Source organism: Lissotriton helveticus, chromosome 2_1 (assembly GCF_964261635.1).
Source record: "Lissotriton helveticus chromosome 2_1, aLisHel1.1, whole genome shotgun sequence".
NCBI classification, from domain to species: Eukaryota; Metazoa; Chordata; class Amphibia; order Caudata; family Salamandridae; genus Lissotriton; species Lissotriton helveticus.
Window position 1 is genome coordinate 1371412745 of NC_136059.1, and position 19131 is coordinate 1371431875.

The 19131-nt window shown below is 43.2% G+C and overlaps 1 protein-coding gene across 1 annotated transcript in view; it reads right to left on the reverse strand.

Annotated features, from left to right (window-relative positions):
- DCAF10 (DDB1 and CUL4 associated factor 10) overlaps positions 1–19131 on the reverse strand; it is a 290928-nt gene that overhangs the window by 19524 nt on the left and 252273 nt on the right. Inside the window, exon 6 of the mRNA XM_078676309.1 lies at positions 18843–18988. Coding sequence (XP_078532435.1) covers positions 18843–18988 — 146 coding nt within the window. The remainder of the gene's footprint in view (positions 1–18842; positions 18989–19131) is intronic.

A 19131-nucleotide genomic window follows, 5' to 3' on the forward strand; every position in this document is an offset into this window, starting at 1 on the left:
TCGCAGACACATTTAAGGAAGTCAAATACTTTTTCAGGCAGCGGAACATTGAGAGGATCCGTTGGTGTGCCTGGTAACTGGGTTGTCTGTGCATGCACCACGTTTTCCGACGCTTGTCTGCAGTCTCTGCGAGCTGCAAAATGGCAGTGATGGCAGGTCCACACTAATACTGAAGCGGAACAACTTGATACAGCCACGTTACTGTAACAGGGTACCTCTACTGCTGCAGTGGAGCTGTGACGAGTTTCGCCTGGGGAATCATGATCGACATTCCACAATGAGTGCCCTTATTTCAGCTTTGTGCTTCTTGGTACCTGCGTGCCCCTAGCTTCCTGACCTTGGCAGTGCGGCATCACTATCAACAAAATGGCGGCCATGTGATTCTGTCTTTGTTCCTGCCCCCCCTGCAACCGCCCTGGTGCCTTCACTTTGGCTCATACTCCTCCTTTAGATACTGCGACCTGCTGGTGTTCTTCCTGTGTGGTGCAATTTCTAAGCTCATTTGCTGCTCTGCTGTAGAGGCCAGAAATCTTTCATATATCTGCTCCTGTCAGATGCCTAATACAACACCAGCATGATCGCCGAGGCCTAGGTTGGGCCTAGAGAAGCTGAGCTACACAAGGGGCATACAAGGGATATTGAGTGGAAATCATCTTAATTTAGACACTCCAAGACTTGCGTTGTCTCTTGCTACACTTTCTACTTGTGACACAAGGAGGCTGTTTCTGTTTCAAGCAGTCTGAATTTGAAGTATATGGTCTCTGTGGTTCCTTTTTTTCCCTACCTGAGACACAAGCTGTATAAGTATGTCGTTATCTTTACCAGTCTACAGTTAGGGCATGTGGCTCCAATGAACTCAAGGTGGTACTAGTGTAGTATCATTGAAGTTCAGTGAAGCAGGGGAGCTCTAGTGGCTTACGATTTACACTTTATACTTCGTCATACAGCTGTTTCACTTTCTACTTGTGACACAAGGAGGCTGTATGGGGTGCATTCAAAGCAGCTGCCCGGGGTCAGATCATTGCATTTTCCAGCAATAAGGCAAATGACCGCAAGCTAAAAATATCCGCCCTCCAGAGTGCTGCCGAGAGGGAATATGCTCTAAAACTTAATCAACAGCCGAATCAATGGGAACAGGCAAAAGCACGATTAAGGGATTTTTTCACTCTAGAGGAGATATATAGCTCAAAGGCCTTCCAGCAAAGGGTCTACGAAGATAGTCAACTAATGGGGAAGCTTTTGGCTAATTCCATCAGAAAGAAACAAGAATCATCCATTATTTTAAAAATTCGTGATCCTCGAGGTGGAGTAGAAACACAGAGTGAAAGAGTCGCCAAAACATTCCTGGATCATTATGAGAGAATCTACTCCACGGAATATCAGGTGGAGGAATCTATGATTCAGGAATATTTTGATAACCTAGAAATTCCCAAAATCTCAGATTATCGAAGTAATCAAATTGGGTGTGAAATAAGCTCCATCGAAATTCAAGACAGCATAAAGGTAACATCGGGAGCAAAGGCTTCGGACAGGATGGGTTCCCGATCGAATTTTACAAGGTTTTTATTAAGGCACTTGAAGAACCTCTGAAAAATGTATTTAATCACATTAGATTAGGTGGAAAGGTTCCTCTAGAATTCAAAGAATCCACAATTATTAGTTTTGCCAAAAAGGATAAAAATACAGAGGACGTGAATTCTTATAGACCGATCAGCTTATTCAACTCTGACTATAAGATACTTATGAAAATCTGGGTGCAAAGATTTGTGTTTGCGGCTCAGGAGGTAATCCATCAAGATCAGACGGGTTTTATTGCGGGTCGGTATATGGCAGCTAATACAGAATTTCTGATACAGGCTTTTGGTTATTTTAATATTAATTCGATTTCTGCATGTATTTTAATGATTGATGCAGAAAAGGCATTCGATCTAGTTAATTGGTCAGCGCTTTTTTTTTTCTCTGGGCCATTTTGGATTCCCTGCTTCAATTATTCGAATGTTACATAATATCTATGATGGGGCATCAGCCCAGGTAATTATTAATGCTAAGCAAGCTGGGAAGATTAAAATAAATCGGCGAACTAGGCAAGGTTGCCCTTTGTCCCCCTTGCTTTTTACTTTCTTTATCGAACCCTTAGTTACAAGAATAAGGAACAATGTTGCTATTGTACCCCCCATCGTCGGGATGTCTAAGTTAAAATTGGTCGCTGACGATATTATCCTCTATCTGGCTCCCGAAAAAGAAAATATCACATGTCTAATGAGGGAGCTCAAGGACTATGAAAAGATCGGGGGTATAAGAATAACGAAAAAAAATCGGAAGTTCTTGTATTACACTCTAGTATAGATTTTCTTCCGATTTATCTTCAGCCTCAAGCAGTAAAAAGGGATCCGATTAGATACTTAGGTATAATATTTGTGACCAGAGAATATGAAGAACTTTTTGCCTTGAATTATATTAAACGAAGAACAAAATAAGGAATCTGCTAGATCAATGGTGTTTACTTCCTTTGTCATTGATTGGTAGAGTGTCATTAGTTAAAATGACGGTATTGCCTTTGCTTATATTTCTGTTTAGCAATATCCCAATTAAAGTCAATATTGTTTTTTTTAATGAACTTGAATCCATGTTGAGAGGATTTATCTGGAACAAAAAGGCTTCAAGAGTCAAGCTTCCGGTGGTCCAACTTTCTGTTGATCAAGGTGGCCTGACTCTTCCTCATTTCAAGTCATATTATGGAGCAGCCTTTTTTGAAATTGTGGCAGGATTATGAAGGACAAGACAGACAAGAGATAATTTCTTTCTTGAAATAATGCTACAGGAAGCAGGTTCTCAAATCCCAATCTTCTTAAAAACTGCAAAACTCCCTAAGAAATCAAGATATAAGACGTTGAAAGTATACACAGCAAGATTACAGCTCCTTTTTAAAAAACATGGCTCTGATGGCTCTATTTATTTGAGCTTGTCAGAATGTGCCAAAATGGGCCTCAAGATAGCCTTGAATCATCTGAAAAATTGGGAACTTTCCGGGTTTTGTGAATTAAGACATCTATTTGTACAAAATAAGGTAATTAGCTGGCATGAGGTGTTAGATCGAACGAATTCCAGGCGGCTTATGTTTTTTGAGTATTTGCAGATGGTCTATTTTATTAGAAAAGAGATAGGTGGCCTGTTTGTTTCTCCCACTGCCGCAATATCAGCTCTGTACGGAGATAAAAATAAAGGCATATGATTTTGGTATAAAAAGCTGTAGCTTTCTAGATCATCTCCGGTAATTGATAGACACCTAGAGAAAATAACAGTCTTGACACAGTGTGTTTTTACAGACAAGGATTGGGAGGTATTGTGCAATCACGCTGGCTGGCGTATTATACCCCAGAGGCCCTGGAGAGAATGTTCCCTGAAGCTGAGAATAAGTGTTTTAGATGTAAAGCTATGGGGCAGGGAGGATGGTGTCATATTCTTTTCTTGCCCAAAGCTGGAATCTTTTTGGAAGGGGATATTCGCAGATTTGGAGCTGGCAACTGGGAAAGTATTTTTACCGGAAGCAGAGGTGGCCCTGTTCGGCATATGTAAAGAAAGGTGCAGGTTTAACAAAACTGAAGAAGTATTTATTTTTATTTCTTGTGTAGTTGCACGGTCTTTGATTCTGCAAAACTGGAAATCCGTGGTGGTTCCATCGCAGTTAAAATGGCTTAATAAAATGAGAAGAACATGCAATTTTGAAAGAGCTTATGCAGGCAGGGTGGGGGCCATTGCAAGATTTGAAAGAAACTGGAAATATTTTGAGATTCTGGAATTGTTGAAGGGAGGATGATGAGGAAGGAGAAGAGAATGTGAATATTTGCACTTTTTTTGTAATATTGCTGCTTCATGATAGCTGGTTTTGCACTATATTGCACTAGCACTTTAAAATTGCACTTTATTGGATCATAAGTCTTCTTGCAGTTGCACTTTATTGCAGATTTTGCACTTTTGCAGTGGTATTGTGTACCTAAAATTGCGGTTTTTGCACAAGGACCATTGTATGTTTATACAATGGTTTCTTTCCTTTTTTAATCCTCTTTTTTCTCCAGTTTGTCTCTTGTAAATTGTCTGAAAAATTGTCTAACTTAAAAATTTGATGTGAACAATGTCTTTTTATTTTTATTTCTGTACCAATGTCTTCCTACTGCCTAGTTCAATAAAAAAATTATATAAAAAAAAAAAAAAGAGGCTGTTGCTGTTTCAAGCAGTCTGAATTTCAAGTATATGGTCTCTGTGGTTCCTTTTTTTCCCCTACCTGAGACACAAGCTGTATAAGGAATATGCTACTTACCAGTATGCATCTGTTCTTGGCATAGAGGGCTGCAGAGTGGTACATTTATGAATAGATCGCCATCTGGTGTTGGGCTCGGATGATTGCACTTGTTTTTCTTCTGGAGAAGTCTTTGTCGTCATAGATGACTCCTCCTGTAGGTGTTAGTGCGCATGGGCATCGGCTCCATCCTTAGATTGTTTTGCCATAGTAGGGTTAGATGGAGTAGTGTAGCAGAATACATAAAGATATGCCCATGTAAGTGTATCTAAATAAGAATGTTGGGACAGACACAGGTTTCCGGGGAGGCAGGGAGGGCATGTACCACCCTGCAGCCCTCTATGCCAAGAACAGATGCATACTAGAAAGTAGCATATTCTGTTCGAGGCATATGGGCTGCAGATGGTACATTTATGAATAGATTATACAGCAGTTACCTCCCTAGCGGTGGTCACCCGTGTCTGTCGCAACTGTTTGAAATAGAGTTTTTAATACAGCTTGGCCCACTCTGGCTTGTTGTGTTGCCTGCACATCAACACAGTAGTGCTTTGTAAAGGTATGTGGTGTAGACCAAGTTGCTGCTCTACATATGTCATCTAGGGGAATGTTTCCTAAGAATGCCATAGATGCTCCTAGCTTACGTGTAGAATGAGCTCTAGGAGGAACAGTTAATGTTCTCTTTGCTTTTATGTAACATATTTGTATACATCTTACAATCCATCTAGCGATGCCTGCTTTAGAGATAGGATTGCCCTTATGTGTTGGGGAAAATGCTACAAATAGTCGTTTAGTTTTTCTGAAATTTTGTGTCCTTTCTATGTAGTACAAAATGGCCCTTTTGACATCTAGTGTATGTAGGGCCCTTTCTGCTACCGTCTGTGGCTTTGGGAAAAAGACTGGTAGTTCCACCGGTTGATTGATGTGAAATGCTGAAATTACTTTAGGCAAGAACTTTGGGTTTGTTCTAAGAACCACTTTATTCTGATGTAATTGTAGGAATGGTTCTTGTATTGTCAGTGCCTGTAATTCACTTACTCTCCTGAGTGAGGTAATGGCTATAAGAAAGGCCACCTTCCATGTAAGGAATTGTATTTCACACCTATGCATAGGTTCGAAAGGTGGTCCCATTAGTCTGGTGAGTACTACGTTGAGGTTCCAGACCGGGGAAGGTGGTAATCTTGGTGGAATGACTCTTTTAAGGCCTTCCATGAAGGTTTTTATCGCTGGCACTCTAAACAGGGATATGTGCTGCCTGTTTTGTAGGTACGCTGCTATAGCTGCTAGATGTACTCTGATAGATGTATACGCGAGATTACATTGCTGTAAGTGTAGTAAGTAGCAAATAATCTCCTTTGTTGATACGTCCAGAGGGTTGATATTATTAGTGGTACAGTATATAGCAAACCTCTTCCACTTAGATGCGTAGCATGCTTTGGTGGTGGGACGTCGCGCTTGCTTAATTATCTCCATGCAATTTGGGGGTAGATCGAAGTACCCAAATTCTAGGATTTCAGGAACCAGATCGCTAGGTTCAGTTGTGTGGGATCTGGGTGCATTATTTCTCCATGGTTCTGTGTAAGGTGCATGGGTAGAATTCTTAGCTTTTGGTGTGGCACTTGTGAGAGTTGCAAGAGCGTGGTGAACCACGGTTGTCGTGCCCACGTGGGTGCTACTAGTATCATGGTCATTGAGTGTTGTTGCAGCTTTCTGACCACTAATGGGATTAGTGGGAGAGGGGGAAAAGCGTATGCAAATTTGTTGGACCAATTTATCCAAAACGCATTGCCCTGCGACAGGTGGGGTGGGTACCTGGACGCGAAGCTTTGGCATTTTGCGTTCTGATGAGTGGCAAAGAGGTCTATCTCTGGTTGTCCCCATCTTTGGAAGAATGGTTGCAGTATTTGTTGGTGCAGTTCCCATTCGTGTATTTGTTCCGACTGTCTGCTTAAGATGTCTGCTATCTGGTTTTGAACTCCTGGTAGGTGTTCTGCTAACAGATAGATGTTTTGAGGAATGGCCCATCTCCAAATTTCCTGCGCTAGTCTGGAGAGTTGGAGAGAGTGCGTCCCCCCCCGTTTTTGAATATAATACATTGCTGTCATGTTGTCTGTTCTGATCAGGACTGCTTTGTTGGTAACATGCATTTGAAAGGCTTTCAATGCTAGAAACACAGCTAGTAGTTCTAGATGAATAATGTGCAGCCTTCTTTCCTGCACACTCCATCTTCCTTGTACTGTATATTTTTCCATATGCGCTCCCCATCCCGTGAGCGATGCGTCCGCTGTTATTGTCACCTGTGGAATTGGTTCTAGGAACGATCGCCCCTTGGCAATGTTTGTTGTGTTCCACCACTTCAGAGAGCGGTGTGTGCGGTCGTCTACCAACACCAGATCTGTAATCTGTCCTTGAGCCTGATTCCACTGTGTCGCTAAACATTCTTGTAGCGGACGCATTTGTAGTTTGGCATATGGTATTAGCAGTATGCAGGATGACATCATCCCTAATAGCTGCATGAACACTCTTGCTGTTAGTGAGTGTTGTGGCTGAAATTTTTGAATGATTGTAAGCATTGTCTGGATCCTGACTGGATTGGGGTATACTTTGGCTTTTTCTGTGCCTATAGTAGCCCCTAAATATTGTTGAACCTTGCTTGGTTGCAGGTGTGACTTTGTGTAGTTCACAGTGAACCCTAGTTGGTGCAGCATGTGAATTGTCTTCTGTGTGTTCTGAAGACATTCTTCTTGTGACTTGGCCTTTATTAGCCAGTCGTCCAAGTATGGGAAGACATGTATTTGTTGTCTTCTTAGGTGGGCTGCAACCACTGCTAGGCATTTTGTGAACACCCTTGGTGCCGTCGTGACACCAAACGGAAGGACTTTGAACTGATAATGTTGTCCTTCTACCACAAACCGTAGATATTTCCTGTGGGCTTTGTGAATCGGGATATGAAAGTAAGCGTCTTTTAGATCTAGTGTAGAAAGAAAGTCCCCTTTCTTCAGTAAAGGAAGTACTTGTTGGAGCGTGACCATGTGGAAATGTTCTGAATTTATGTATGCGTTGAGAGGTCTTAGGTCTAGTGTTGGCCTTAGAGACCCATCCTTTTTGGGAATTAGGAAGTATAGGGAGTATACTCCTGTTCCTTGTTGTTGCTTTGGAACCTTCTCTATGGCATGCTTTTGTAGCAGAGACAGTACTTCTTGTTTTAACAGTGTTAAGTGATCTTGTTTCATTGGACGCTGTTTGGGGGGGATGTTTGGTGGGGTAGATGTGAGTACCAGGCAATAACCATGTTGGATAATTTGTCTCACCCACCTGTCTGATGTGATGTTTTCCCAGACAGGTAGGAACTGTGATAGGCGTCCCCCGACCGGTGTTATATGGTCTGGGGGAAGCTGTATGAAGTCACTGCTTTGGGGTTGGAGAGTTGCGGTTGTTGTTGTTTCCACGACCTCTACCCTTGCTGTTGTTACCTCTGTAACTATCTCTAGAATTACCTCTGGGTGATGTCGGTGTAAAAGAGGTTTGTTGCTGGCTTGTACCTGTATTTTTGGATCCTCCTCTATAGGTGGACCTACGAAAGGAACCTCTTTGGGTCGGCTGTTGCAATGCTCCCATTGATTTAGCCGTTTCCGTATCCTTTTTCATCTTTTCTAAGGCCTCATCTGTCCCAGTGCCGAAAAGTGTTTTCTCATCAAAAGGTTGGTTCAGTAATGAAGTTTGCACCTCTTGTTTGAACCCTGAAACCCTGAGCCATGCATGTCTCCTTAGCATGATGCTTGTGTTTATGGATCTTGCTGCAGTGTCTGCCGCGTCTAGGGCGCACTTGATTGAAGTGTTAGTAATTAACTTCCCTTCCTGTATGAGTTGATCTGCCCTCTTTTAATGTTCTTTAGGGAGATGTGTGATGAGTTTTTCTAACTCGTCATAATGCGCTCTGTCATACCTTGCAAGTAGTGCCTGTGTATTAGCTATGCGCCAGCTGTTTGCCGCTTGAGATGCTACTCTCTTGCCAGAGGCATCTATTAGCTTAGACTCTTTGCCATGAGGTGGAGCTTCTCCTGTAGATAAAGAGTTTGCTCTCTTACGAGCGTTTGTGACCACTAGTGAGTCTAGAGGAATTTGTCCCTTGATGAATATTGGGTCTTTTGGAGATGCCCTATATTTCTTATCAATTCTTGGGTTCAATACCCTAGCCCTCACCGGGTCTTTGAATATCTCTGATGTGTGATTGAGAAGGCCCTTAAGCATTGGTAGTGTTCCTGATGTTCTTTGTGCAGCAGGTAGTGTTTCTAATAGGAAATCCTCTATTTGAGGTTCTGCATGTAGTTCTACCTTGTGGTATTTTGCTGCTATATTAATGAGTTGCGCAAAACCAGTATTATCACCAGGAGGTGAGGGTTTTGACGGATACAATTCAGGGCCGTTATCGTTATCTGACCCTACATTGTACTGTTCCCATGGGTCTGCCTCCTCTGGGATTGTGTCTTCATCATCCCCTGGATATTCTCCCTCCCCTGTGTCACTTTCTACATCTGTTGTAGGTGTAGATGGTCGTGTGGTAGGAATAGTTGGCCTATTGTGAGGAATAGGAGAAGAGGGTGTGTCTCTAGGATGTGGAGAAGGGGGAGGAGTTGTATTTGTCCCCATTGTTCTCTTCTTCGGAGGAGTTTTGTCGTCCGATTGTTCACTTTTCTCTTTTTGGGTAGTTCTGTGACTACCTTGCCAGTTTGTGGATCAATAAACAGTCTTTTGTTTAGGATCGGTTTTATATTCCTGTGTCGGTACCGCAGTTTTCGGGTCCGAAAGGTGTTTTTTCTTTTGACTGTCCATTTGTATTTTCGGCACCGAGATTTTATTCGGATCCGATGTCTTCGGTGTCGAGGGTATCTTCGGTGTCGAGGTTGTTTTCGACGTCGAAGCGTGTTTCGGTGTCGACATGGACTGTTTCGACTTCGAGCTTTCCTTGATATGGAGCTTCGGTGTCGATGTCGGGGTGGGTCGTTTATCGGAACCACCATGATGGGAGACCAAGTGTTTCGGTTTCGGTTTCGTTGCCGGGCCCGAAGGCGGGGCGTCGGAAACTTTTTTCGGTTGTCTGACCGGGCTCGAGGGCGGGGTCGACACCGTGCGGGGTCTGTTGTTTGGTAAAGGGACGTCGTCACTCACGGTTTGTTGGACGTCGATTTCCTCGACGTCGGACTCGTCCGCTTCTGACCCCGCCTCGTCGCCCTCTTCTTCCTCTTCTGGGTGCTGGTCCTCGAACAGCTCCGGGATTGCTTGTGACTGCATTCTCGATACCTCGTGTCTTCGGGCTCGACTGTTTCTAATCGTCGATTTTGAGGAAAATGCTGCACAGGCCTCACAGTCCCTGGATTCGTGTTCAGGGGACAAGCAGAGGTTGCACACCTCGTGTAGGTCCTTGTGTGGGACCTTAGCACCACACGTTGGACATTTTTTGAATGGAGTCCTTTCCATGGACTCCGGGCTGGACTACGTCGAGCTGGTCTTCTCGTAGTCGTCGTTCTTCGAAACGCGTCGAGATGGAAGTGTAGTCGCGTTCGATAACAATACCGTCGAATTGGAAAGGTTTACGCGCCAAATTTAACTTTCTTTATCGAAGTCGATCCGGAGCGCTTCGATCCTCATCCGAACCCGATGGCGGAAAAAAACAATCTAAGGATGGAGCCGATGCCCATGCGCACTAACACCTACAGGAGGAGTCATCTATGACGACAAAGACTTCTCCAGAAGAAAAACAAGTGCAATCATCCGAGCCCAACACCAGATGGCGATCTATTCATAAATGTACCATCTGCAGCCCATATGCCTCGAACGTATGTCGTTATCGTTACCAGTCTACAGTTAAGGCATGTGGCTCCAATGAACTCAAGGTGGTACTAGTGTAGTATCATTGAAGTTCAGTAAAGCAGGGGAGGTCTAGTGGCTTACGATTTACACTTTATACTTCGTCATACAGCTGCTTCTTAATTTGTTCCCTCGCTACTTACCTACAACCCTTACCAAACACATGGCAGAAGGCGTGACTGGAAGCATGTCTGGAAGCATGAAGGACAAGGACTCTAAATCGTCCCTGAAACGCTCAAAACAACTCCACTGATCCCAGAGTCCCCGATCAAAGGTTGCCCAAATTCTGCGTCCACCATAGAAGCCATGCTGCCTAAACTCAACACCGTACATGACATTGCCCAGAGTACCAAAACAAATACTGATCTTCTCCAACTGGAGGTAGCGAGCATCCGCAAGGACTTCAAAGTCATGTCAATAAGATGGTCCAATGCTGAGAACAGAATAAGCTCAGTGAAAGATTTTACAAACTCCCACGCTAAGCAGATCCAAGATTTTGAATAATCCATCTCATCTTTACAGGGAGATCTCACAGAACAGGAGGTTCATAATCGGAGAAGTAATCACTGTATTTTTGGTTTACCGAAAGGTATTGAATCTTCTGCGCCATCTGTTGCTGATTTTTTTATTTCTTGGATTCCCGATGCCCTTCAGTTGTCTTTTAAAAAGGACTTTGAAAGAACCCATAAGGTTCCAACGTTCAAGCCTAAAAACATGACAAACCACAGACCTTTTATTTCACCCCCTGCGCCATCAACACATGGAGCAAATCTTAGCTCACATGAGGAAGATAAGGTCGTTACAGTGTCGTGATCACAAAATCTCAATTTCGCAGGACTATGCCAGAGATCTTGTTATTTGTCACAAAGGTTTCTTAAATCTTCAGAAGAGACTGTTGGACTTCGGTATTCCTTTGTCTTTTTTAGGACTCTCGAATTTTCGGATAACCTTCAGAGGCCAGTAAAAAAATCTTTGTAGAGCCTATGAACTTGGCAAGTTTCCTGGACAACCAATCCGATTCGCACATGGACTCTGATGCTCTACCTGGTACTTCTTCACCTCATTATATAGCCTGATATCCTGCACACACTTTTGCTTTGGTTCCTGTCCTACAGAGTATATCCTTTTTAATTATTCTTGGTGTTGTTCCTTGTGTTATCCCCCCTAAGGTATTGGGGTATATGCGCAATTCTCCTCAGTTGTGTATTTTTGTGTCTATTCTTGCCTTAGGTGTGTTCTCTTTTAAGCTCCCACCCTCAGTTACCCTTACATATGTATACACACATTTTTGATGTGCTCATTCTCGTGGCTGGGTAATTAACTGCTATCTTCCTCTGTTCGTGGGTACCAGTCTCTTAGTGGCCACTTCTCTTGTGGTTGTTTTTACAACTTCATTTAGGAGACATCTTGTTTATTAGTATTACTATTATTTATTTAGACAGTACTCACTGATGCTATACATTGACATTAGATACTGTCATCTGCATAATTTAGTTCCTTTCACCCGTACAATTACTTCTGTTTCACTTTGTATCAGGTCATGGTTCATATTTGTCTAGACCTGCTAGGATTCAGATATTGCTCTAAACATTTCATTTGATAACTAACATGTTTTTACGCTCGTTTTTGCCTGCTGCCGCTTTCGCACCCGTTGGTGTCACATGCTAATGTAACGTGTGGTTTCCTTCTAAATATCTGTTTTTCTTTATGCATTTGCTGCTCTTTATTTCCCGCAGCCTGTGTAACTCTTCCCGGCATTTTTTTCTGCACTGACTGTCAGCCATTGCGGTTTGCTGTTCATGTCTTTTTTTCCCTTGCACTTACAGACATTCGCTGGTGGAAGGGGGTCACATCACATCTCTGACTTGGTTCAGTGAAGGCGGGACTTCTTTTGTTTGCTCTTTCCTTGCACCCCCTTCCCTTTTCCCTTTCCCACTGGGATACCTGCTTCACCTCTGCTGTACTTCTTTGCTCAGTTCCAGGCTGAGCCCCTCACAAACCATTTTATATCTGTCATTCAGATATTGCCCAACGGCCCCCCTAGAACTTATCACCTTAAACACCAAAGGGCTAAATCACCCTGTGAAAAGGGCCAAAATCTTGGACTATTGTAAATATCTGAAAGGGGATGTAGTTCTTCAGGAGCCTAAAGATTGGTTTCAAAGAGGCACTGCTCATGAGGAAGGGATGGGTTGTGGATGTTACATGCTCTGAAACTACGGCTCCTCACTCTTATTTCTAAACAGTCAGGTCTGTCTATAGTCGCAGCTGAATGTGACACCAATGGGAGATGGCTTCTTACTAGACGGACCAGTGGTTCCCAAGACCTATATGATATGAATATTTATGTACGCAACACAGATGACCCTGAGTTTTGGCGTACAATAAATAAAAAACTGACATCCCTCAACGGTCTAAAATAATGGTAGGAGAGGATTTTAATCTTCCCCTCGATCATATCTTAAACCGACACTCTGCTTTCAAATGCAAAGTTCCCAGGGCACACAAGCAATTACTTAACCTTTGTACTTCCCATCAGTTACTAGATGCTTGGAGATTACACAATCTGCAGGACAGCGATTTTACGTTCTTCTCCTCATTCTAGTTTTCCCCGTATTGACTACCTTCTTGTGGATGCCTCTCATTAGGGATATGTCTGAAACACCGATTCACCCAATAGTTGTCTCCCACCATGCTGCTATCTTATTATCGATTCTTAGCCTAACCGACAAATAATCCACATTTGTAAAGCGCACAATCACCCGTAAGGGTCTCTAGGCGCTGGGGGCCGTCGGGAAGATTAAGCAAGCTATTGCCCAGAGTCGCATGGTGCTGGGCTAACCTGCCGCCGGAGCCGGGGATCGAACCCTGATCCCCAGATTCCAGCGTCAGTCGCCCTGGCCGCGGCGCCACACCTCTCCCACGACAAAGGTGGGGGGTCGCATTTGGCGCTGGAATAGCGAGATATTGGACAACGAGTCCAAAAGAAACAGCAATATTACAAGCACACTTCAATCCCTTGGGGATGAAATCCAACGGAAGGAGGATCTATACAGACATTCCAATGAGAAGACCCTCCTGCATGATATTAAACTAAAATACTCTTTAATTCCATTGTTAGTAAGAGAGCCTACCTTTGCGTTCTTGCTCAAAAATACTGACATCTTTTACTTTGTAATAGAGCTGGTAAACTATTAGTAGCTACGCTTAAATCTACCAATCTCAACACCCAAATTTCCCATATTACAGACAAGAACGGCTCAAAAAAACTCCTCAATCATGATATGATTGTTATTCGAGACTTCTACGAGACATTGTACACCCTCCCCAATTATCGTGTGATAAATTAACATGTTTTGAGTTTCTTCGCCCTCTTTCCTTGTCTGATGCTGAAAAGTTACACTTGAATAAACCAATAGAATCTTAAGAAATTGTTAAAGCCATTAAGGCCATGCAGTCGGGCAAAGCTCCGGGTCCGAATGGCTTTCCAATAATCTTCTATAAGTGTTGTACACATTTTTTATCAGCCACCTTAAAAACGTCTTTGATCAATATGTCCTATTGGGCATTGTCTCGGGTTCAGCCGCCGAGGCAACCATAGTGGTCATTCCGAAGGAGGGCAAGGATCACTCTGATCCCCAAAAAATCCATCAGATTTCTTTTTTAAACCTGGAAGCCAAAATCGATGTGAAAATCTTAGCCACTAGATTGGAAACTTACATCTCTACACTTATTCATAACTCACAAACTGATTTTGTCAAAGGCCGTTTTGCTAGGGACAATATCTGTACTTTGTCATATTTTAGCAAAAGCTCGATCATCAGCACTTCCTTCGGCTGCAATTGCTTTTGACATGGAAAAGGTATTTGATAACGATTATTGGCCTTTTCTGCAAGCAGTATTGTAATCTCAAACTTTGGGCTCTTCCTTTACTAACATGGTCTTGGCTTTGTCTGCGAATCCCAAACCAAATATTAGAATCCATGGCTCTACTTCCTCTTACCTCCTTCAAGGTAAAAGACAAGTGCCCCTTGTCCCCCCTGCTTTTCTCACTCACTATCGAGTCTTTACTTAGATTACTTAACTCAGACTGCAAAATCAAGGGTTTTCGATTTGGACAACATGTATTTAAAACCTCTGCAGAGGATATCTTTATTTTCTCCGAGGATGTAGAATTGGCAATCCCCTCGATATTTAACATTATCCAAGACTTTTCAGCAGTTTCTGGGTATACTCTGAATACGGACAAAACCATAGTATTCCCTTTAAATCCTTGGTGCCTATCTTCTCATCTGGTTATCTCAGGCCTGAAGTGGCAGTCTTATCGCCTTAAAAATGTGGGTATTTGGTTTTGTAGCGATCTTGAGGATACAGTTTCTTTCAATGATTCGCTTACACAATTGCCAAGGTTAAAGATCTTCTTAACAATTGGTCTCCAATATATATCTCTTGGTGGGGTATCCTTCAATCACTTAAAATGATGATTACTCTGATAGTCCATTTTTATTCTTCTATGCTGCCCATAAAGCTTTTCGCCAGCTTCTTCCAAGAACTTGACAAACTCACCTCAAAGTTACTTTGAAATGACAAACAAGCAAGTATCTCAAATTTCTTAGGAAACCTGCTGCATTAGGTGGAAGTAACCTCCGAAATTGGAACCTTTATCAAACGGCCTTCCTAGCATCTCAAGGGGCTGTTTGGTTTTCTCCAGACTCACTCAACTCTCCCCCATGGTTACGTATTGAACGCAATCTTTGTTACCCCTATAGCTTGTCGTCTCATCTCGATGTCACAAATTGTTGAGTCACACTCCCATTGTATTGTTTCTGATACTGCAAGGGATAAGTGGGAGAGATGGAAAAGCTTAGGAAAATAGCCTTGACCATTGTCCATGAACTGTGGGTGTGGGTATCTAGAAGCAGAGTTTTCTATGGTGATGAAGAGATTCACTAATTTGGTTCCCCACTGCTGGAGGTATTGGAAAAGAACTGGTGGTGGAGTTCCCACTTGTGGACTACTTGATGTGTCCTGCTTAGCAGATCTGCAAAGTCATTGTCCAGCTCTGGTAGGTGTTCGCTAGAAAATGGATCTTGTTGCAGACTGCCCAGTGCCTAATCTCTTGTAGTACAGATTACTGGGGAGATGTAATACCCCCGTTTCTGTATGTAATACATGGCTGTTATGGGTCTATCTTCATGAGGACCATATTGCTGTAAACAAGCTTGTAGATAGCCTCGAGGGTGAGGCTGATGTGCAGACGCTGGTGGTTTGAGGTCCAAGTACCTTGCACAGTCATGTTGCCGAAATGTGTGCCCCAAACTGTGAGCAATATGACCATGGTAATATTCAACTGCATGAGAGGGTTTAAGAATGATCTGCAGAACAACAGGTTTTCACTGCTCCACTACTACAGAGGGTGCCGAGTGCTGGCCTTTATCAACACTAGATACAGCTTGCGACCACTGCCTTGTGAGGCACTGTTGGAGCAGGCGCATGTGCAATCTGGTATTCGGCACAATTTGTATACAGGAAACTATCACTATCATCACCAAGAGGATCATTACAGTTCTCACAGTTAGCAAACGTGTGAAGTGAAAAAGAGACAGCAGTTGGAATGCCTTCACTATGCTGGTTGGGTTATGCCTTCCTTATAACACATTTACCATTGAGCCCAGGAAGAGCTGGGTATGCTGTGGGTAGGATGCGGGCATTTCTTTACATTTACTGTGAACCCAATTTTATTGTGAAGTATTGGAGCAGTCTGATTATGTATAAGGCAATGCTGTCATCTGCTGCTCTTTATCAGCCGTGTAACTGCAACAAATGATGGACGGAATGCTGAATGAATGAAACATCTCCCCCAATCAAGAGATCTGGGTTAAATCCATTGTTCTTTTGCCCACTACACCACTCCAGTTTGGACCCAGCCATATGCAAATCAGTCTTGACCCTGTGCCTCAGGGGAACACTCCAGACCGAACTGACAAGACAGGTCCTCCCTGGACTGGAAACAAGCATCCTGGGACTGGTTTCGGGGTACATCACCCTTCATCAGCCAGGCTAGCTTGAATCCAGTGGCAGGTGTCACAGTGCATTGAAGGTGAGCTCCTCCTCAAAACTGAGCCGCTGCTTCTTTGAAATCATGGGCAGTGAGATCAATGGAATCCCTGGGTAAGGTTTAGCAGAAATCTTCCCCGTTTCTGGATTAATGAAATGCCGGTTTTGTCTGGCATCAAATTCTTCTGCTAGTCTCTGCAGGATGGGACTGTTGGATTCCTTCCATCTCAGTGTCAACTTAGTGTTTGGTCTCTGATGATTTTGGATCCATGGGGGAGGTTAGGTGCCCTTTGGAAGTTAGGGGTTTCAAAGGCAAAGTTGAGATGGTGGCGGAGGCCTTCTTTCTGACCTTTTAGCAGCCTGACGCAAAACTCCTGCAAGAAAGGTGCTCTGGCTTGGCACTTGAGCAAGTGGGGTTTTGTACTCTGGCTCTGTGCTGCCATGGTACTCATGTCGCCATGTCTTCTTGGTGCAGTTCTCTGCTAGTTTGATGCCGAAGGTGTCCTATCCTGATCATCTTCCTTGGAGGCGCTCGAGGGCGACGCCTCTTGGCGGAGCGTTGGTTGGGCTGCTAGGATCTCAGAGGGACCGGTCTCTTCCTTCTCAATGTCAAGAGGGACCTTCTCCCCCAAAAATGTAGGGTATCACAGAGTAGGACGGCTGCATTTTCAAGTACACCCAAAACCTCTTCCTTCGATATCAGAGACTCTTTTTACACCGAAAGGTGAGGCAGAACACACAGGTAATCTTGTTATGACTGTGGAGAGGTAGCAAATGCTTTACAGGTCACCCAGGAATAGTTTGTGTTGCAGTCTGGACAAAATTGGAAAGGTGTACATTCCATTAACCCCTTCCTGTCTGTAATCTCTGAGGCGAGGAGGACTTGACTGAGTAACAGACTAGGGTATCGAAACTGTCGGCCAAAGTAAAGAGGAGCTCTTGTTGGGAGGAACATCAAATATAGGTCAAGTGTTAAGTAACTATTAGTCAAGTTGTTTGTCTCGAGAAGTGGAACAGTTAGGCCCGAAAAGACAGAAGGAACATATTGATCTCGGAGACACTGATGAGCACAAACGAACTAGATGGTGGAAAAAACACTCTGAGGTGTAGTCGGCACCCATGAGTAATGTGGACTATGGGGGGGAAATCGCAGCACATCTTGTGATCCGAAACTTCTTTGAAAATAAACACAAGTTGTAATATCTGAGCCAAACACTAGAAGGCAGGAGTATGCAGAGCATGTGTATCTACAGTCTCCCACATTTTTTTCTTTTCACGAATACCAAGTGCCAAACTATAAAACATGAAAAACATTTAAAAAAAGACTGAAGGTATGGGGGTAATGGAGGAACATGGGAGAGGAAAGCCCAGAGAGGGCAGGGGAAGAAACACAAGGGGGAGAGAAAGCAACACTGAGTATGGGGTGAGGAGGGGAAAAATACAAGGAAGACTGCTGGAGAAGAAATGTACTTGCGGAGTACTGAAGTAAAAAACTGTGTGTCATCTGTCACAAGAGATGGCTGAAAAACACATGTAGCTGTGAAGTGCCTAAACAAAAAGAAAAAACAATACATACATGAAAGAGTGGCTGAAGGACATGTAAAGGGAGTTCAGGGAGGGCTTGGCAATTAGGGCTGGACTGCTCCTATTAAAACAGGGTCAAGAATGGTTTGCATATAACTGGGTCACAACTAAGGTGACGTGTGCAAAATAACATTGGATTGTGATGAGGCACAGAGTGATTACAAGTGGTTGAGATTATTTCAAGCATTCCATCCATTACCGTTTTGGATACTTTCCATCTCACCCTAAGTGGGACAGGTATGCCTAGACGTTGGTACCATGCACACTGTCACTCGAACCAAGTTGTACCTGGCTGATGAGCCCTTAACTAGGACGAAACCAGTCCTACATTGCTTGTGTTTCGGTTTAGGCAGACCCTGTCTTGGCAGTTCAGGCTGGACTTTTCTATCGGAGCAGTGTCAAGACTGATTTGCATATAGTTGAGTCCAAACTGAGGTGGCATGGTGTGCACAAAAAAAGATGGACTGGGATGTGGCACGAGTGATTACCAGTGGCTGAGATTAATTCAAGCATTCCATCATCATTGTTTTATATACTTATTTTGGAAACAAGTAAGAAGATATACTTCAGGAGAGCGACAAACCAGATGAACAAGGCACACAATCGAAAAAGAAGCAAGTGAATGAGTAACAAAAAAGGCAACCAATGGGTAGGATTTAAGCCTCAAGTGAGATTTTCGTACACTGACAACAGGTCTATTGCAACGAGACCGCTAGCGCTGTCTGGTAAAGATCACATTAAAAAGTAATAGGATGGCTGAGGTAGATGTTAGGTGAACTGTACGTTTCTGGATAGAGCGGAAAGGGTTTGCGAAAGGAAAAAAAAATCTATCCTAATACAGTAAACAGAGGATGTCCTAGAGTTAACAAGGCAAGAATCTCCCAGAAGCAGAAATGGTAAAGATGTACAGCTACTTAATCAGATTACAGATATATTAATAAAACATGCATTTACGAATTTGCATACATACTTTTTAAGCACATTATTTTAGCCTACAAGAGGTATTTTTAACTTTCAAAACTGCCTTCTTTAGTGTTACCTCTTGGTCATCTGTGTTACTTGAACATCGAAGAAGCGTGGCCCATCCTTTAGGATGAAGTTGTAATGAAGTGATGCAATTCCCACGATCCCTCTCGCCAGGAACCTCAGGTGTCAAAACCTCAAGACTATTGCGTGGTGATGCGCCTAAGGGGAGGAGTGGATTTATTTGGATGCAATATTTTCAGAGCTAATTCCCTATATTTCAAATGACTTAGACTAGAAAATGTGATGTAGTCTCAAATTACTTAAGCAGATGAATCAAGCATCTATACATACAAGAGCATGAA